The sequence below is a fragment of the Cryptomeria japonica genome, chromosome 11 (genome assembly GCF_030272615.1).
Source record: "Cryptomeria japonica chromosome 11, Sugi_1.0, whole genome shotgun sequence".
Taxonomy (NCBI): Eukaryota; Viridiplantae; Streptophyta; class Pinopsida; order Cupressales; family Cupressaceae; genus Cryptomeria; species Cryptomeria japonica.
This window is the reverse complement of record NC_081415.1, coordinates 651,271,694-651,293,873: the sequence shown is the minus strand read 5'-3', so window position 1 is coordinate 651,293,873 and position 22,180 is coordinate 651,271,694. Positions and strand designations below refer to the sequence as shown.

At 36.5% G+C, this 22,180-nt stretch overlaps 1 protein-coding gene across 1 annotated transcript in view; it reads right to left on the bottom strand.

Moving 5' to 3' along the window:
• Nucleotides 1-3,434: 3,434 nt before the first annotated feature.
• The window catches only part of LOC131039966 (transmembrane 9 superfamily member 2), a 32,927-nt gene continuing 14,181 nt past the window's right edge, over nt 3,435-22,180 (bottom strand). The window contains exon 7 of the mRNA XM_057972819.2: nt 3,435-4,397. Within this exon, the coding sequence (XP_057828802.2) occupies nt 4,178-4,397 (220 nt within the window). The 3' untranslated portion in view covers nt 3,435-4,177. The remainder of the gene's footprint in view (nt 4,398-22,180) is intronic.

Genomic DNA, 22,180 nt, shown 5'->3' with positions numbered 1-22,180 from the left:
ATGGCATACTATGGCATGAAAAACAATAAATGGATGCAAAGATAGGCTAACAAAAGCAAATTTATTATAAAAAAGAAACAATGATCTACCCCAAAGGATAGATGTAAAAGTTTATTAGTTCATGTAGGAAAATAAATTACATCCTACATAAAAGAATAGAGGATAAAATGCCTAAATAAAACCCTAGATATATTTAAAACTTAAGAATTTGAGAGTTGGGTGATAAATAAAAATATATATTTTTAAGTAACTAAAACAAAAAAATAAATGCACATTTTTTTAACGGATATAAAGTTTGTCTAATTTATGGATATTTAGTAACTAAAACAAAGAAATGGACTTTTTTTATAAGGAAATAAAGCTTATCTAATTTATGTAACTTTGACCTTCACTTTGACCACTTTGGCTAATAGCATACATTTACGAATCCACATAAAATAGCATAATAAATAAATTTAAATATAAAATATACATTTTTATTCTTCGCAATAACTTAATATCCTTGTACAACAATAACATATTAAAACACAGAATAGGAAAACTTATGGCAAACGAAAGCAAGAGCGCATGGGCAAGGGCGGGAGCTTGTGCGGGTGATGGGGACACTAGCTCTACCTGTACCAACAATGGTGAGGGTAGCTTTGATAACGAAGAACTGGGAGGTGTTCTTTGTGGCTCGTTTGCAAGAGTTCTTGATTCGGTGGAAGAAGATCTCTCTTCCCCTTCGTCTACTCTTAATTTTTCCCTTTTTTGATGTGGTTGATGTGTTTGATGACGATGAGCTACTTTTGGACATACTATCGAAAGCTAATTTGAAGAAATGGAGGGCTTTGTTTTCTAACCTAGAAGCCTCTAATGGCGATAAGTTTTGGGGGTTGAAAAAGGGTTTCTTTCACCAGGTTCTTGATTCGTTGGAAGATCTCTCTTCCCCTTCGTCTACTTAGTTTTTCCCTTTTTTTGATGTGGTTGATGTGTCTGATGACAATAAGCTCCTTTTGGACATCCTATTGAAAGCTCATTTGAAGAAAAAGAGGGCTTTGTTTTCTAATCTAGAAGCCTCTAATGACGATAAGTTTTGGGGGTTGAAAAAGGGTTTCTTTCACCTTCCTCAGGAGATACATCCTCCAAATTGAATCACAATTCCACAGATAAGTCTAATTCCTCCCTTTCTTCTATGGACTAAAATGGGTCTTTATTTGAGATAGTGGAGGATGAGGCGATTTGATGTCCTTATACCCTAGTTTTTTTGAGGAATGCTTTAAAGAACAGTGTGGGGTTAATTCTAAGGTTGTTGTCTCTTCTCCTAGCAAAGATGAGCTAAATAATGTTGGCCTCGAGGATGATGCTCCTTTTGCTTTGGAGCAAGTTTCTACTCTTGAAGATGGAGGATCAGTGGCTACTTCCCCTCCTGTTGTTGTTGTCGTCCCTTCTCCAAAGAGTTCGAAGGAACCCTATGTTATGGTAGTTGGGGCGGTTGTTGTGGATGCTCTATCCCCTCGACTTTCTTTGGGATAGACTTTTTGTTCTACTTTCAATGAGCCTTATAAGGTTATGAAGGAAGGACGTTGAATTCATTATTCCTAGTTCTCTATTGGATGAGTTGGTGACTTGGTTGAGGAGCTCACTTGTAAAGAGATTTTGTGGTTTTCACCCCAACATCCATATTGTGCATAGATAGATCGTTCGGATATAGAGGCTTAGTGGATAGGTTGTGGTAGCTACAATGTTGAATGGGTTCTTTCTTTTTTCATTTTCTTGTGTGGAGGATTGCTTTAGGAATCTACATGATAGCCCTTGGTTTTTGGGCATGAATGGTTTTGTATTCAAAGTTGGCATCTTGGTTTTAACCCTCTAAAGGAAACTCTCAAGTTTCCTATTTGGGTTCATTTGTCAAGGTTCCTATTTGGGTTCATTTGTCAAGGTTACCTATGGAATATTGGAAGGAAAACACTTTTAGAATTATAGCCAACTCTTTTGGGCAATATTGTGCTACCAATAATGTCTCCAAACTCATGAAGTGATCGTTGTTTGCTAAATTTTATGTTTGTGGAGAAAAATCAGGTGCTTCCTACTCATATTACCATAGCCTCTAAATTTGGTAAGTGGCTGCAACAAATTGAATTTGATGTACTTATATTATTTGTCATTCTTGCCATAAAGTGGGGGATGCCTCCACTTGGTTGAAAAATAAGAAACAACACTTTGTTTGGAAAATGAAGGATCAAATCTCTATTTCTATAGTCTTGTTTTCCCTATATTTAGGAGGTTCAGAAAGTTGATATTAAAAGGAAACCCGGTATGAATTGTTCTATGAAGAAGTTGGAGGAAGGTCTTGTCAATGATTTTATGATGCCTCTTTGTCTCAAGAAATTTAAGCTCGAGGAGGAGGACCCCAGTTTTGAGTTAAAGAAAAGCTCCTTGGAGCATTTTTTTAAACCACCTTGACTTTGGGTGGGTCTACCTTATCTTTGAGTGGGACTGCTGTAAGCTTTTGTTTTGACTTGCTTCTAGTTGCCTAGTTGTTGTTTTGTTGCTGTTGTTTGGTGTTTTGCTGAGATAAATGCTTCATCTTTATCTTTGTACAACATACGAGGGCCCTTTCAAAATTCCTACATCCTTACGTAATTAATATTAATTTTAACGTATTAAAAAAAAAAATTAAATAACATTAACATTTAAAAAATTTTACACTTGCACTTAGCCAAGACTATACTGGATTGGTAACGAGGGAGTTGTATCATGATATTAATTTTTGTATAACTAGATTTAACATTAATATAAAATTGGTTACTATTATTATTATTCCATATAGTAACACATGTTCACTCCACCCCGCAAATAATAACATAACTATAAAGCTTAAGAAGCCAGTGGAAATGATTGCTCCTCCAAATAAATACTATATCCTTGTAACACCATCGAGTTGACCTTGTCTTTTAACAATAGAATACAACTTAAAAATTCATATTTAGATATTAATTTCTTTATTATTAGAAAACATATGACAGAAGATCAAAAGTCACCACTATAATTACAATTTAAATTTCATTTTAAGAATTTTTAAACAAATTATTATATTCTAAAACAGTCATGTGAAACGTTTAACTCTTATTAAATAAATCTCCTTATCATTTGCGGTTTAAACATTAGATAACATGATTTGACAAGTCCAGCCTGCCTTTTACATAAATTATCAATAAGTTAAATGCAAGACAAATAAAGTTTTAAAATGGTCATATTCTTATCTACCTAAACTTTACGTACTAAATGGGCAATGTCTATGCAGCCAACAAAACCACTGCAAATGGCAGTTTTAATAAAAGAGCAAATGAACTATTTTGTCGGCTGAATAGCCATTTCATACTAAAAGTATGGCCCTTGTCTTATAGAGGCAAAGCAATTTATAGAGACAAAGCAATTTATCGAGACACGCATTTGAATTAACTATTGAACTTAAATATACTACTTAAAATTATAGTTGGAATCAACTAAATCTTTCTTCTGCTTCTATGTAGCAGCTCTACATTCAAATTGTAGTTGTTCAATACATGACACAGCTTGAATTTAAAATCCTTGAATGCAGCTTGTTATCATATAAATTTTATATGAAACTAGTGCCAGTGGCTCTCATACTCATGAATATCTAAACTTCTGGTAATGAAGATGCATCGCACCAAGTCCCTTAAAGATACTGTGGCTATGACAGGTATAGATGCATCACAATTAATCACCATAGTTAACATAGATAAAACAGTTGCTACAAAGAGGCAAAACAAATCTGCTACATGGCCATGTGATTGCCAGCCCAGTGGTACCAAGAGGAACATATCGGATGATTTCAATAAAATAGGGCAAGAAATAGAGTACACACTGATGGAAAGCTAACATTTGCAGTTCCCTCTGATCTTGTTGGGTGCTTATTCATCCTAGAACTTCATATAATTGAGGTACAAAAATATTGGCTTGTCGCCATATGCATTTATCACAGAGAGCAACTGTTTCAGATTAATAATACCGCTTCTGTATTGATATGCTAATTATTCAATGACCACCTCAGCTTAAGCAGGCATTGAAGCTTACTTATATACTCCTTTCTTGACAGCAGGGCCATAGATTGTACGGGGATGGGAGAAGGGGAAGATGAAGCAAAATGCACATGCCTCATGATAAATGAAAATTATTCACACTTAATTGAGCGGTAGATATGGCGGACAAACAGTAAAGATGATTGGAAACCAACTGTTCCAAGCATTAAGAAGAAGCCATAACATACACAAGCCATGTACCCAAAGAAGAATGACACTTGCATGAATCCAGTCATATCTGATCGTGCAAAGTAATAGTAAAAGCAATATCCAAAGACAAACAAACCAGTTGATCCTCCACATAGAACAGACCTGCATCAATATCATAAGAGGTATTTCAGTTGATCCCGTTTCTCAATCAGATCAGATAAAGAAAGAATCCTAATTCATGTGAAGACGCCTTCAAATTTCTGAATTTGACCTGGAAAATACAACAATGCTATTTGTATAACCTAGAAAACAGAGTTACCACAACAAAGACAGAAAAAATTAACTTCACAAGGAAACAAACTGGCAAACATATGAGGAAAAAAATATTGCCTCTTATGTAATTCATGAACTATAAAGTCAAAAAATTATGCCAACACAAGATCCTTTCATGCAACCAAGTTACCAACCGATTAATATGGTATACTAGGAGTGCATTACACAAAATGTAGGCCTTAAAGTAGGGCAACTCCTATACAGCTCTAGACCAAAATTTTGACAGTTAGATGTCATTTGCAAATTGGACAACGATGCCAATTTTATTAGCTTATGCATGAGCACAGATACTTCAGAGGCAAAAATTCCCAGGGTTAACAAAGACCCAATTACAATGTCAAATGCATAAAATGCCTATTACCACACCAAGAACTTGCCTGTTTTTAAATGCTTCAAAAAAAACATGCCTGAAAAATATAGATTCAAAGAGGCCTCAAAACACAAGGATGAAAATATTCCTCAGTTTTAGTACAGATGCACTTACAAAGCTCTCCTCAGTTGTTCTTTATACACTATAGGAGAAACATAAGACAAGGTCTAAGTGGGCCAAAAAATTTGTAATTCCTAGTATGTATCCTTGAAGGAAGAAGTTCTTTAGGTTGTGAGGTCAATCGTGGAGATCAGAAATGGTAGAAATTGAATCCTTGATAAAGTGGAAATATGGAAACTGTCTAGAGAAGATTCCAATGATTAATAGTTAGAAACCACTTCCATCCAATGCATTATTTCATGATTTTGTTTCCCCCTGATACGGTAACCCTGAGGTGAACCTTTAAAAGCCTAATTTATCAAAATTTAGCTGGGATGTCTGGTTCTCCAGTTCAGGCCCCTGGTTCTGGTCCAGTTCGACATGGGTCCTGGTCCGGGGCCGGTCCGCTTGTGGGTCTGGACAGGGTCCGTGACCACGGGGCCTGGTTCGAACTAGTTGGACCAGGTGAATTTGGACGGACCATGGGCGAACCAGGCGGAAAAGTCCGCCAAAAAGCTGCTTTTTTTCCACAATTAATAATTTTTTGGCATCCACAACCCTAAAAAGTGGATTTATAATAACTTATGTCAGGTTTTATGTCTCATTTGGTGTGCAAATAGATTGTTTTCTCTTGAGCTGGAGCAAATAGGTGATTGAGCAAAAGTTTGGTTGAGAAAGAGGGAAAAGTTTGGCTGAGAAAGAGGGAGTTAGAAGATCAATTTGTGAAGCTTGATCAAGTGTTTGTGCTTCATTCCTACTCCTTTTCAAGCTTCTATTGGGTGAAGGAGGTAAGTTTTTTTTTCATTTTATTTTTATTTTGTTTAATTTCTTCAAATTTTTTCATTTCTCTTTGATTCATAATTGTCCAAAAGATCTACCTATTTTTCTTTCCATTCTCTTGTTTTTATTTTGAATGTGTATAGAATTTCTTCCCATAGGGAATACAATGGCATCTACCTCTTCCTCCATAGGAAATGCCAATAATGAACAACAACCAAATTCTGATTCTCCTTTGTGGAAGTATGTTGATATCATAAGACCCCTTCCAAAAGGATTCAGATGGAAATGTCAGGGTTGTGGTAAAAAAAGGAATAGTTCAAATTTTAGGGTGGCAAGGCTTTGTGTGGAATACTTGGTAGAGGAGTCAAGAAATGCACTGGAAACAAAATGCTCCTATAACAAATGAGACAATATTAAAATATATCACGGAGCATGACGAGGCAGAAGAGAGAGAAGCACGTAGACCAAATATGCCCATTATAAAAAAAATCAAAGGGAATGCAAACCCCATGTTCAAATATTGTGATAGAAGACCACCCCTTTTATACTACTGCACCCATTCCACGCAAGCCCCCATTCCACGCAAAAGAAAGGGACCTTTGGAAACTTCATTTCAAAATGAGAGTCAGGACATTGCCAACCAAGATATAGCAAGATGTATATATGCAAATGGGTTGCCTTTCAATGTTGTTCACTCCCCATACTGGAAGAAGATGCTGAAAAGTGTCAATGAAGCTCCAAAAAAGGTATAAGGGCCCCAGTTATGAGAAGATATGCAACACCTTGTTGGAAAGCGAGGTCAAGGGGGTTGAGGATGCATTGAAGCCCATAAGGGATTCATGTCTTGAAACAGGGGTATCCATTGTCTCAGATGGGTGGAAAGATTCAAGAAACTGTCCATTGATCAATGTCATAGCGGTGTCCCCTAAAGGGGCAATGTTTTTGAAATCCGTTGATTGTGAGGGGCAAGAAAAAGATGGGCAATTTATTGCTGATATTCTCATCTCTGCCATTGAAACAGTGAGACCTAGAAATGTTGTTCAAGTCATAAAGGACAACGCAAAGGATTGTAGAGCTGCTGGTTTGCTGGTTGAAGAGCAATATCAACATATCGTTTGGACACCTTGTGCGGTCCACTCACTCAATATTATGCTACAAAAGATTGGGAATAAACTTACTTGGATCAAAGATGTGTATGCAAAGGCTGAGGACATCCAGATGTCCATCACGAACCACAACATCTCAAGAAATTTTCAGATTATTCTCAAGTTTGGAGCTATTTAAGGTAAATGAACTTGAAGAAGTGATTTAATTTTAAAAATTAAAATTAGTATTTTACATTTTCTGATTTTCATAACTTAATTGTGTGATGTCTATTCTTTTTACATGTTCGTCTCTATTTAATTGTATTTTTTTGCTTTAATTTGTATTACAAGTTGTTGAGACCTATTTTGCATCTAACTTAATCATCTTGAGGCGACTTGTAAAAGTGAAAGGGGCACCTTGCAATATGGTGATCAGCAACATTTGGTCTATATGGAAGAAAAGCAACACTAAGAGTGCAGCAAAAATTAGGCTAAGGATATTGGATTACTCATGGTAGGAAAATGTGGAATATCTCCTTCACTTCACCGAACCCATTATGAGCTTGCTTCACTACACTGACATTGGAGAGGTGTATGATAGCATTGACTCCATGATTGAGAAGATGAAGAAAATCATAAATGACAAAAAGAAAGACCCTCAGGAGACCTTCAAACAATTAGAAGCAATTGTTGTAGAACAATGGAACAAGATGACCACTCCTCTACATCTTGCCTATGCATTGACACCAAAATATTATAGCAACCAATTTCTTGATATGCTGGGAGGGCTTCCACCATATAGAAATTTAGAAGAGTCTGATGGTGATATGCGAGATTTGATTTCAAATAAGTTCATAGAGTTTGTGAATGCGAGAGGTCTAAGTATTGACGCTCTTCGTCGTCAATTTAAGAAGGATGCCCATAGTTGATGGTACCTCCATGGCCAACAATTCCAATTGTTGCAGCCCCTAGCAATCAAAATTATATCACAACTAAGTTTTACTTATAATTTTAATTTACTTTATCTTCATAGGTTGCTAAAAATTTTGTAACTTTAATAATTTAGTTTTATTGTTTACTTTGTCTTGTCTTCATAGGTTGCTAGTTCATCTACATCAAAAAGAAATTGGAACACATATTCTTTCATCCACTCTGTAAAGCGCAATAGGTTGCAATCAAAAAGAGCAGAGAACTTAATATATGTGCATTCCAGCTTGCATCTCCTTTCACACAAGCAGAATGAATACAAAGAATGGGAATCAAAGATGTGGGATATGAATGGAGAGCATATGGACTTGGATGCTTCCACTTCTCAACTTGCAGTTGCTTCATTGGAAGACTTGGACAGCAAGAATGTTATTGGTGCAGCCGATCCCATTGGCCTTGGCAGTATTGATGAATCAACTAATGCCGTTGAAGAAGAAGAAGAAGAAGAAGAAGAGATGATTTAAACAATTTGAATTAAACTTAGTATAAAGTTTAATATTTTGATGTTGAACTTGAAGTATATGATGCTATGATTACAAGTTTATGGTGTTTTTGTTGTTTATAATATCAATGAAGCATTAATCGTTTGGAGAATTAATCGACAAACCAAAAGTATAAGATTTTTTGAAAAAATCAGGAAAAAATTGGATTTACAAAAAAAACGTTAAAAAATGAAGAAAAACAATCAGATTAATTTTATATAATTATATTGATATTTATTATTTTTAAATATATTTATATCAATAAAATAATAGATACATATAAATAAAAAATAATACTGTATAAATAATATTAAAAATATATAAACATATAGTATAATGAAATAATATTTAATATATAAATAAAAAATATGACATTATATAAATTTAAAAATGTAAAATATATTTATTACAACACATGTAAAATTTTATTTATATATTCACATTAATAAAATAAAATAATATTTATTATTTTTAATTATATTTATATATTTATATTAATAAAATAACAGATACATATAGATAAAAAATAATATTGTATAAAATATATAAAACATTAGTATAATGAAATAATATTAAATATATAAATAAATAAATAAAAAACAATATAACAAATATTATATAAATTTAAAAATGTAAATATAATATTTTTTACAACACAAATGTAAAATTTTATTTATATATTTACATTAATAAAATGAAATCATTATTTTATTTAAAGAACAAAAAAGGATAAACCCTCGAATCATTCCTCTTCGCGCAGGATCATGCCCTAACTGCAAAAGCTTCCGTTGGATTAGGGGAAAGTACCTTCGAAGTCTCAAAGCGTCAAACTTTGCTTCATAAAAACAATAAAAGTTTTTCTGAAGCCTAAAGTTCTGCATTATAAGAATTTAAAATTTTCCCATAATTTTTTTATAAACCGATCAGGGGGATAAAGTTTAGTTCTACATGTTTTGATCTGATCAAAGATTTCAAAGAAATTTTGCCAGCTTGAACAAGCAAAAAGGATTTCTCTCTAGCTCTGACAGTTTGTGAAAAATAAGTATTTTCCCACGTTTTTCACTTAATTTTCTGAACTCATTGCAGGATGCAGTTTTGAGGTATCCTACATCCTTGTTTTAATCAAGGGGGGGGAAGCTTATTCCCATGGGAGAAACAAATACCAGGAAAAATGCTGCCAGGACCATCAGTGAGCTCCATGGTGTATATTGTGGTCCACAAGACTATCAGATCTGGATGTCACAGGAAGCTGGACGACCACAGGAGGATATAGGACAACTTGTGCCCACTCAGCAATTGGCATAATGTTCTAATAGCAATTTGGTTTTAAAAAAATAAGGTTTTCACTTTTCAGTAATGTCCAATTTTGTTGCCATATTCATCTAAAGAGGACCAGACCAACCACTTTATTTTGTGAATGGTTGTGTGTCCCTATTCACATATGGTATTCTAAGTAATACGAAGTCTATGTCTCCCTGTTCATATGGGTCCAGAGAGAACATACCTGCTATTGAAAAGTGTTAATGGTCGTGTCCCTATTTGCCCTCAAGAGTGTTCTTTGGTAAACAGCTAAGTGAGTCCATGTTTACTCAAGTGTGCAGGGACTGCAGTGTGTATCCCAATTAATATGAGAATGTTTCTCAATAAATTGTGTGTCCAAATTCATCGATTGATTGAAACCTTAAGTATGATGAACTGTGAAACATGTTCTTGTTCACAAACAAAGTTGTTTCTCTCCAAATCTCACAAGACTGACGTAATAGGGGAGGAATGTTAAAAATATGTATTACATCTTAACATAATGGTGTGGTGAATAAATATTAATAAGACGTTACTAATTATAGATTAAAACAGAATGTCCTAATAAACTATAGACAATAGTGAGATAAAATAATAGAATGTCCTAAATAATAGGACAAACTTTTGTACCAATATCCCTTTATGGTATGAATAAAATATAGTTGTACATGAATTTCGTCGTAAAACTTCAATGCCTATTAGTTTTAGAGTCACACAAAATTGCATTTTATTTAACAAAGTCTACTGTTTATACTTTTAAGTGACAATTTCCAATGATTTGATAGAAACATCATATTTCTAAGGCAATTTTGTTGGGAACCAAGAAAGAAAAAAAAGTTGGGACTTGCCTGATGTTTTTTTAAGAGTTGAAATTTTTTAGTCTTCTGAAGTTATGTAGAAATAGGCACTGATAAGGCAGTTCTACCCTTCTATCAACAAATTTGTTAGCACTCTGGCCTGCTTGAATTATCATGGCTAAATTATTATGAGCATGCGTGGAAAGTTTTGAACATGGCTCATTATCATCATGGCAGTGCTTCATTTTATAACTGACTTAAGCATTTGACTGCCATCAATACCCAGCCCAATTGTCCAAAATAGCTCATATCCAACATGAATGCTCAAGACTTCTCGCCCTCAACAATATCCCTTAGGCACAAGTTTAAACCTATTTTTAAATCAACTAATCTAAAAGACTCTTCTTCGCATCATCTATTGATCCAACATGAATGCTCAAGACTTCTCACCCTCAACAATATCCCTTAGGCACAAGTTTAAACCTTTTTTAAATCAACTAATCTAAAAGACTCTCCTTCACATCATTTATTGATCATGCCTTCAACTCTAAGCTGTTAAAAAATATCACACCTTTCATCGATGAAATGACCATACATTCGATTGCATATTCATAGTTCTATGCAGTTATAGATGCTGATACAAGATCCCATATACCTAAGGTAGTACCAAAACTTGCACTCATTAGCACCAAGCAATGTAAGAGGATAGTTAGTTATAGGACAAACTTAATCTTTATCATCAACATCTAGTATATAAAGTAAATCCAAGGAATGTAGTTATAGATGTTGGTGATAGGATATAACATATACCTAAGGTAGTACCAAAACTTGCACTCATTAGTACCAAGTGGTGTAAGAGGACAATAAGTTCTAGCAAGAAATTTGTACTTTTGATGGTGCGACCTGAATAGAAGAACGTCCTTGCAGCAACAAAACAGAGTGCAACTCTTGCAACAACATCAGAAAGAACCTCAAAGTTGAACCACAAGTTGGCAGAGTACAACAATATCTTTCAACCATTGGAAGGAATGCCCACACGCTATCCACTAAGCCATATTATCAATTTGATTCATAGACCACCTTTACCTAATGCTTCTTTGTATGACAATCATTTCTAGAGATCAAACAAAAGATCCATGAACTTGTGGAGAAAGAACAATCAGACCTAGCTCATCACCTTACAGTAGCCCAATTGTACTGGCATAGAAGAAAGATGGCACATAGCTACCCTCTTCCAAGGATTGAGGACTTGTTGAACCAGCTTTGTAGTGTGAACTTCTCTAGTAAGATTTATCTTAAGTCTAGATACTGTCAAATTCTAGTTGAGCCCACAAACATCTGGAAGACAACCTTCAAGGCAGAAGAAGATTTGTTCAAATGTTACCTCATGCCTTCCAGCCTAACCAATGCTCCAGCCATATTCATGAAGATGATAAATGACATATTCAAGCCATTCACTACTTTGTTTGTAGTTGTCTACCTTGATGGCATTCCAATCTTCAGGAAGACTTGGGAAGAACACCTACATCATATTGAGCAAGTACTTGGTCCACTTTGTAGAAACACAACTTGCATGCAAACATGGATAAGCATCCATTTGCCAAGCAGGAAATTCAATATAGGATACAATGTAGGTGCACGGGAAGTGCATGTGGATCCAACCAAGATTCAAGTCATCTAACATTGGCCCCAACCAAAGAATCTTATGAAACTCTACAAGGCTCTATAGCACATAGCAATTTTTATGTTTGCTTGGGTTTCCAACCTTTGGTGTAGACACCTAGATTTCACCACCTTAACTTCATCGTTATCTCATGTTGTCAACTAATTTCATTATTACAAACAATTAATTCTATCATCATTTCTTTTGTCAATCATATAATTTTGTTGTCTTCATCATCTTGTCATGTTACTGGTATATCAACTTCACCATATTAATCTGCATTGTAGATTAATTGATTGCATTATATTAATTAATTAATATTATTTACCCTTATATCAGCCCATGACTAATTAATTGGTTAGTCATTGTTAATTGATTAATTAACAGTATTTACCTTTATATCACCCCATGACTAATTAATTGATTAGTCATTCTTAATTAATTAATTAGTAATCACAAATTATTTCATTAGCTCATTGTTGACGTGTATTTTGTACACAATCATACACAGAATAAAATACCCAAAGGCATCTTATCCTCTCTTGAATAAAGTCTCTAACTGCTGAAGATATCGCAAGAAGGATCAGTTAGGGTGACTCCAATGTTCTTGTAAGTAGGGTCTCTACGTGTGGATAAGCACCAATGGTCGTTGTGATTGCTGTGTCATCAAAGGGCCTTACGTTTCCGAAGAATTTTCTAAACTAAACAAGCTCTCAAAAATATCAAAGGGCAGGGTTTGCAAGAGATCTAATCTAGTCTAACCCTAAGAATGACTCCATGTAGACGAGACTTGGCGAGATTCTACCAACTTCAATATTGCCATAAATTAACAACTCAATTGAAATTGATGCGATCTTCTAAGGTAACAAATGATTTTTCAATACATCAAGTATCAAGGACACTACCACGAAGGTACATATCCAAGATACAATAACGATTGAAGGTTTAAGCGATTCAAATATCTCCAGTCGACCACGCAAGGCGTTCCTACAATCAGCAAGAAGCTAGTGGTTTGGAAAGCGAATCCTACCAAAGATCAAGTCCAACACTTTGTCCTTCGAATTAACACACTACTTTGATTGAGAATGATTCAAGAAAATGAACAACCATGAAGATAACCACGAGAATTGCAATAAAACACCATAATTTCAATATTTTATTGATCTCAAAGCCATCATGTACAACAATTGTTTGAAATTCCTCCCTCAAAGCTCAATCTTGCTACAAAAACAACTTGCTTCTAATCTCTCTAATTTCTCCTTAATCTCTAATTTTTCTAGTTCTAGTTACAAAATGAAAAGAAATGAGGGTATATATAGCATCCTCAATTACAATGAACGGTCCAGATCGAAAAGAAGATAAAAGGCCAAGATTATGACACCTAAACCCTAATTAGGGTTTTATTACAAAAGTCCCCCTTTTATTGGACAACATTAAATGCATAGCCAATTATTAAATTTGGCACGAAAATCTAGGAGACATAGACCAATGACAATTAAGGTGCCATGTCATCTATAATAACCTGTCATCTAGAATCTTATTCCCTTTCCAATGCTCCTTTTTAGCATATGCAATGAATCTAGACACGATTCCTTCAATCTCAGCAATTGGAATCTCGGGAAGATTCTTCATTCGTTCTTCTAAGTGGATGACCTGATCAAATGCCTGGAGAAGAGCAGCGTCCCAACCAGGTTCAAGTTCCTTAGTCTTCTCAATCAGGAGCATGGTAGCATACATCTGATCTCGTTGCTCATTTGTAATAACATTCTCATCTTTGCAAAAGATGACTTTGACTTTATCCTCCAATTCCTGCAAATCCACATCTGTCTCAACTTCGATCCTCCTGCCAAGAATGGTACGTAGTACCTCAAATACTCTGTCCTGGATCGAGTGGATAACCTCCTCAACATGATTGCACCTAGAACTGATGTCCTCGAAGAGAACTTCCTTCATCTGGAGTAAGGTTGACCACTGAAGCAAACTATGAGATCCTCCATCCATTATCTTTTCCTGTGCCAAGACCTTCCTTGATGTTTGTCTGATTACTTGCAAGACAGGAATGATAACATCTTTAGTATGAGCAAAAGCAGTTACAGTTATCATCAAGTTGTGGATGACCTCAAGAACCTGAATAGCTCGGTGAATGGTCTGCATCATCCTTGTTGCAAATTCAATAGCAACTGTATGGGATTTGTCAATCCATGAGCTCATAAGCTGAACCAAACTCTTGACTCTCTCTGCCTCACCAATTGATTGAAGGGGAAGTGCCTGTGTAGGGGATACTGCTGGATCCTGACGTCCCAAAGGTTGATTGAGATGGCTGAAGTATGTTCTCCATGCACCGACCTCTCTCTCAAGCTTTCTATTTTTCTCCATTTCTTCCCTAAGCTTATCTTTCAATGCCTCAAATGAATCGGTGGCATCATCTAGTGTCTGCTCGGCTGTGAGTGGACCAAGCTCAAATGTCTCTACATCATATTCTTCTGCAAGGATCTCACCTTCATACTTGTCCACGGCCGATGTAGCTATCTGCAATATTCTGGATCCAGTCTCATCTCTAATCATCTTGGACATCCTAGTAGCCTTCCTCTTCTCTGTCACTTCCTGGGAATGTCCAACGAGACTCTCCAAATCAATCACATTGTCCTCATCCTCGACCACAATTACCTTCGTTAATCTTTCCTTTAACCAATCTGGGATGGCAGATCTTGTTTCTTTAACCTGAATCTCCTTAGGCATTTCTTCTTTTCTGGGAGGAGATGTCACTTCGTTATCTTCCCTATCTTCATGCAACTCATTATCTTGGAGAGATCCACCTGGTGACCTTCGAGGTGCCTGTCCTTCTTTATCATTCTGCACCATTGATTCCATGGATTCCTCCATCTCAAATGTCCTCTTCTCCTGTCGAGAAGATGTGCCGGATGAACGATCTTAGTTGGCCTCTTGCTTCTTCTTGGAGGATTCCCTTTTCTCAGGTCTTTCTTTCCTCTTCGAGCCTCTAGGATGGAGATTGCCTTCACTTGCGCTTCGAAGGTTGCCTTCACTTGTATTTCTGGGATTAGGATTACCTTCGCTTACACTTGCCCCACCTTCAACTGGTCTCTCCTCCAAAGTGAAAGTCATAGCTATGCCCTGTTCTCTCAACTTTTGATGCTGCACATCAACCCATCTGCGAGTACAAGACAAGACTGGAGCCATCAAGGCATCTAGATCCACAACCTCAGGTTCATTCCAATCTAGCTTCACTGATTTGCTTTCTCGATCATAAGATGATTGAAGATGCCTGCCACTGTCCTGAGCTTGGTCGGCCACTCTGTAAATCTTGCATTTCCTGATGAAATCTAAAGGCAATCTAGAATGCATCTTTCTTTTCACTTCAAGATCATCTAAGAGATTCATCATAAAATCTTCTATTTGAAACTCATGCTTATATTTCCTACCGACTGTCTCTTCTATATATCCATGTGGATCAAAGCTCTCTCTCAAGGCAAAGAATGAAAATGAATACAAAGCTAACTCCTTCTCTGCGTCATCCATGGCTAGAGCATTAGGACATACCTCAATTGAATTTCCTAATATGATAGGTACAGGAACTCCATTTCCATGTCTGTGTCTGAATGCCTTTGCATAAGCTGCCAACTGTCTAGTTACTTCAAGTAACACTATTCTGTCTGTCGGATATCTCGGCAACATGTATGGAGGTGAAGGACATCCATGAACTCTAATATAAGTAAATTTCGGAAATTGGATGAACCAAGCACCGTACCTCTTTACTAGCTCTTGTGCATCCTGTGATAGCCTATTGTGAATCCCGCCTTGCAACGTCCTGGTGATGTTCATCGTGAAGGTATCATTAACTAACTTGTAGTTCCCTCCTGGTGGATGATGCAAGTGGACATAGGAATCACAAACTCTAACCTCACCGGGTCCTTTTCCAATCACTCCTCTGTGAGGTAGTCCTGCATATTCAAAACTCCTGATTAAGGCATATATGACGTATGAACTCATGTGGAAAGACTTGGTAGCCTTCAGTCTCCTTAACTGTACGTCCAAGCAATGGCTAATCATTCTAGCCCAATGAATTGTTCCTTTTCCCTGAACTATCACTTGGATGAAGTAGAACATCCACTTCTCGAAATAGAAGGCTTGAGGGGCTCCTGTGACTCGGTTGAGCATTGTTATCAAATCTCTGTACTCCTCCTGGAAATCAATCCTATGTGGTGTGTTCGGGATCTTGCTCAGGCGAGGACGACTCTTAAGTAACCAATTCTTGTTGATGATGCTTAGGCAAGCATCTGGATCATCTTCGTACATGGACTTGGCTCCTTCTAAGCTTTTATAAATCATATCTTTATGTTCTGGTAAGTGAAGAGCTTCACTTATAGCCTCCTCTGAAAGATAAGCAAAAGTGTCTCCTTCCTTGGACACGATCGTTCTGGACTGAGGATCATAATGGCGAGCACACTCGATCATCAACTCATGGCACTGGACTGCTGGAGGGAAGCCGACCGCCTTAATGATGCCACTTTCAATTATCCTCCTGGCGACAGGTGATGGCTTGCCAATATAAGGGACCTCTCGAAACTTCTTCGTACTGAAGTTGCCCAAGTTGGTATCTCCAATGTTGCTCCACTTAGACACGATCTTGGTCTCCAGTTCTTCGTTCTTTTGATCTTCCTTCATGAGAGTTGGACGACTGGTGGATGCTCCCACCTTCGGGGTCGCCATCGTAACACCTACACAACATTTCATAATAAGTAATAGATTTTGCAATGTATAACTATATATTAGAGATTAAATTTAGGAAACTTCATGATAAGTCTTTGAGTTATCATTTCCTAAAAACGATTAAGCTAATGGAATTTCAAATTTTCAAAATTCAAAATTTAAACTATGACGATCAAAATTCAAAATTAAGACAAGGGATCTTCGCCGTACCTCTCTTGCGAGCTAACTCTAAAAATGCAAAATAAGGCGATTTGTCTAGACAAAAATTGGAGTTTTGAAGATTTCAACGTGATCTTCCCCAAGCGAACACCTTCCTTAGTAACTTCGCCAACCTTAGGGGTCTTCAACGTGATGATGGCAAGTTCGCTCAACTTCAACCTAAGTTCGCACTCCCTTTTATGATGTTTCGCATTACCTTGATGAAATTCGCACCTTGTCTTCTTGATATTTCGCATATGAAAGGATGAATATGATGGTTTGAAATGAGATATCACATCTTCATTATATAGGCGCTCACCCTCTAATTGCACATAGGCCGACTTGGAAATAAGTCCAATAAAAATTTAAAATAAAAAAAAAAGGAGGCCGACTTTGCAAAACATTTAAAATAAACCCAAGCGCTCTTTCTTTATTTAAATTAATTAATTAATTAATTAATTAAATGCCTTCGTAATTAATTAATTCAATCTTTTAAAGGCAAAAATAATTAATTAAATGTTTTGCGCAATTTTTAAATGCTAATTTTAATTGGATATTTCAAATTTCATCGATTTTTAGCATTTAATATAATTCAAACTTCATTGGCGCCAAAACATTTTGTTCTTGATTTTCACGCCCTTTTGCGTTCAAAGTCACTTCTTGTACGTCAAAATTGGCATTTTAATTGGGGAACCTTGAGCTTGATCGATTCAATCTTTTGAATGAATGTCCCCTAGACCATTTTCGCCCTGGTCCCTTGGTGAGGGACAGGAGCGAACTTTTGTATTTCTCCTTGATCCTTGATCATTTTAATTGCCAACTTACGTCACAAGGCAAGAAATAACTTTATCTTATTCATTCTATGCATACTTAACTTGTCCTTTGCAAGGCCAATTTGATATTTAAGTGAATATCGCCCTGGTCCCTTGGTGAGGGACAGGAGCGAACCTTGTATTTTAGCTCCAAATTGTCAACTTTTAACATTAACTCCTTGTTTATCACCTTTCTAATGACATTTCGGACCTTGCATGACTTCGCCTTGATATGGTTTTTTGAAGGAAATGACCAGTTTAATGAATATCGCCCTGGTCCTTGACTGAAGGACAGGAGCGATTTTGCATCTTTGCTCAAGTTGATCACCTTTTGACGTTTGGTTCCTTGTCCATCATCCTTCCAAAGACATATTCGATCTTGTGAAACTTTGCCTTGGCGTGGTCTAGGAAGAAAAAGATTGATTTCATGAATATCGCCCTGGTCCTTGACTGAAGGACAGGAGCGATCTTTTGTTCATTGTGCTAATCCTTGATTATATCGACTTGCAATTGCCTTCACAGTGTAAAATGAGGTCCCTTGATCCTTCTTGAACGTATGGAATGGGATTGATATTCAAAATTTAAGCACATCTAGAGATTTCGCTCTGGTCCCTGGGAGAGGGACAGGAGCGAACTTAGGCATTTCATCATATTTGGCGATCTTTGCAACTTCGTTTCTCTTGAAGCACCCTCAAAACATCATTGCCTCCTCGTACCTTGGTCTGGAGTGATTTTAAACTTGTAAGGAAGGCAACATAACTAATATTTCGCCCTGGTCCCTGGCTGAGGGACAGGAGCGAATTTGCATTTGTAAGCTCAATCACACTTTGCCAATGTTTAAAAATATCTTCAATGGACTCGTCATGCTCCCTTTCATTCATTTTTAAGATGGAATTCGTTTCATCTTGGCGAGAAATTTGTCTAGGGAAGAAATCGCTCTGGTCCCTGGCTGGGGGACAGGAGCGCCTAGGACACCATAGGCCTCACTTGGCATTTTACAATCTTCAAATTATCTTCAACGGGTTCGTTACACCTCCATTGCTTGCCTCAAAGTTAAAACTTACTTGATCTTTGCCTAAATCTTGCCTTATAAGGAAATTCGCTCTGGTCCCTGAGAGAGGGACGGGAGCTACCACTAAAACTCGCCCTGGTCCCTGGGAGAGGGACAGGAGCGAACTTGCTTCTATGGTCCATTTTCCTCATGATGACATTTTCAAGTTATATTCAACTGATAAGATGTATCTCCTTTGTTCCTCTCAAATCGCGAAATCGTTCGAATGTTGCAAGGGCAAGGCAATTTTGGGTTTTAAGCTTCGGTCCTTCAGTGAGGGACAGGAGCGATTTTTGCTCCTGGCACATTTCCATGTTTGCAAATTTCCTCAAATTATATTCACTGGAAAGAACATGCCTCCCCTCATCTCTTCCAATCCAAAATTCATCTTGATCCTGCAAGGACAGTAAAATTTTGAGAAACAAGCTCCGGTCCTTCAGTGAGGGACAGGAGCGATTTTTTTGTCCCTGAGGGCAAATGTTCAACTTTTGTTGCAAATGACTAAGTCCTGGCATTCCATCATGTTTATTCCATCTTTCATTACGTCCTTGACGTTTTAGCTTGATCAAAATGAAGTCAGAATGGTCCAGACAAGACATTTCGCCCTGGTCCCTGGGAGAGGGACAGGAGCAATTTGTCCTAAAACTCCAAAAAATTCGCCATTTTCAAATCTCAAACTCTTCAAACGTTTCAATTCGCGTTCAAACGCATCTCCTGGCGACCCTACACAAGACAAATGAAACAAATTAATAACCAGGATGCATAAAATATCACTTTCGCCCTGGTCCCTGACTGAGGGACAGGAGCGATTTTGCTTCCCTAGGCCAAAATATCATGAATTTAGAGTTTTAACCACTTGACAAGGCAACAATAAGACTTTTCCAATGTCCGGAATCAATTATCAAAATTTTCAAAATTTGGTCAAAATCATTCAATTAGACAAAATTCCACAATTCCATCATCAATACTTAGGCAAAATTTGGACTTATATTCAAAATTCCGACTGAACCTAGACCAACCTACTCAACCTCTGACGAATTTACCCCACTTCAAAATTGCATCCTACAAGAGGAAGCTCAACAATCTCTCAAAATTGGACTGGATTCTGGCTTAAAATCACCAAAACGGAAACCCTAAAGCTAAACCCTAATCCAGACGACTGAAAAACCCAAAAAGCGGAGAGAGAAACAGGTAAAACCGAGCAAAAAAGAGGGGGTCCCCATTTTAATGGGGCGATGTGTGAAATGGTCACAACACTCATAAAATAAATAAATAATCCTAATTATCCTCACCCACATTTCATTCATGTCAATTTAGTCAGTTCCACAATTCACTCATCAATCAAAATTGTTACCTGATTATTTGATATAGTTAACTCGCAATCAAATTTGTTGAATGAACAATCAATTCAGTTGATTGACCAATCAAGCTAGTTAACTGGTCAATCAAGTTAGTTGACTGATCAATCAAAGCTGGTTAACTAGTCAATCAAACTAGTTAACTTAAAAATTAAGTCTCTAGTCTCGAGATTGATTGGTTAATCAATCTTGACTTTTCCTTTTTCCACCTAAAAATCTATAAATCCACCATTCTTTTAAGAATTTGGGGAGCTCTCTGAATAATCTCTAATATATTTCTGAACATTAGAATCGTGTTTGACCCCTACCTCTAGATGTCCTTATAGCTACAGGAAGATTTTCAAAAGTTCATGGGAGTGGAACCTCTACTTGCATTGTAAAACTCACGGTTGCACATTGATTTCCCCAAACTAATTAAGGTTTCCTACCAATACAAATTAGTCAATGTTTTAGCTCCACAAGTATGATGGAATCAATATATTATAGTGGTGTAGTATGATCTATGTTCCTTACATAGATGGTTTCAGTCAAGCCAAAAGGCATTATTCCATTCCTACAACCAAAAGACAAGAGGAACCTAATCATGTTTAACCCCTACCTCTAGGTGTCCTTATAGCTACTAGAAGATTTCCAAAATTTCATGGGAGCAGAACCTTCACTTACATTATTAAATTCATGGTTGCACATTGATTTCCCCACACTAATTAAGCTTTTTCATTCTTTACTTTATCTAATATTTTCTACTAGTACAGATTAGTCAATGTTTTAGCTCCACAAGTATGATAGAATTAATATTATAGTGGTGTAGTATGATCTATGTTCCTTATATAGATGTGTAGTGTCATTAATTGTAACCCCTTCACAATTTCACACTCCTTTTTGGGCCCTTGCTTTAGTGTGCTCTCTCATTGCTCATTTTAAGCCTATTGCTGGCCTTGTCACTACAACACTATCGTCATATACTAATTTGTTGACCAAATCCTATGTCCTGGGCTTGTGCACACTCTACAACCACCGTTAGTTTACCCTTTTTTGGGTGGACTAGGGCACCTAGGCGCCTAGTGCCATAGTCCCCCTGAAAAGGGCCATAGTTGACCAGCATTTTCAAGCTCAGATTTCAGGAGCAAGGTCATTTCTGTATCTCATTTCCAGATCTGTATTTCTGTGTTTTCTTTCTGCTCTATTTCTTGCATCATTTCTTATATAAATTTATAATCGTATCCAATCATATCATTCAAAAAGGGAACAATTAAACATAGTGCTCAGCTCTCATAAGGGACTGAAGCTGAGCCTAATTGATTGTTCTCAAATGAAAGTTGGATTCAGAATGATTCCTGGTTTGCATTTTAAGCTAGTCCAGCACACTTATTTCCCCGATATTTCGAGATGGTTTCCTTCAAGCCAAAAAGGCATTATTCCATTCCTAGAACTAAAAGACAAGAAGAGGAACCTAATCTCATACTAGATGGATTTTTGTCTCCAGTGTACTGGTTTATAATTCGTTTTCACAGTCTAATACAAAATACCTTCTTAAGCATTGTGGATATAGGATCTTGATGACCCAAATATTATTGACCATTAAAAAAACACTCAACCTTTTATATTGTTCCAAAGTTTGAGGGCTTGGACGAGCACAAAAAATAGCATAAATGATTCCCCTTTCTATACATACACACATAAAGACAAAAAACTGACATACTATGGTTAGCTTACAACACATACCTACTTAAGAATATGTATAAATGGTGGTCAAGTTATTAGAAAGCCCCCTGATTTGGAAAAAACCAAACATCATCAAACATCCATAAGGTGGTCATCAAAAATCCATAAGGTGGTAATCATGGTAACACATCTTGGAGTTATTAAAAAATTGAATAGCCATAATAGTGAGAATTGACTTGGC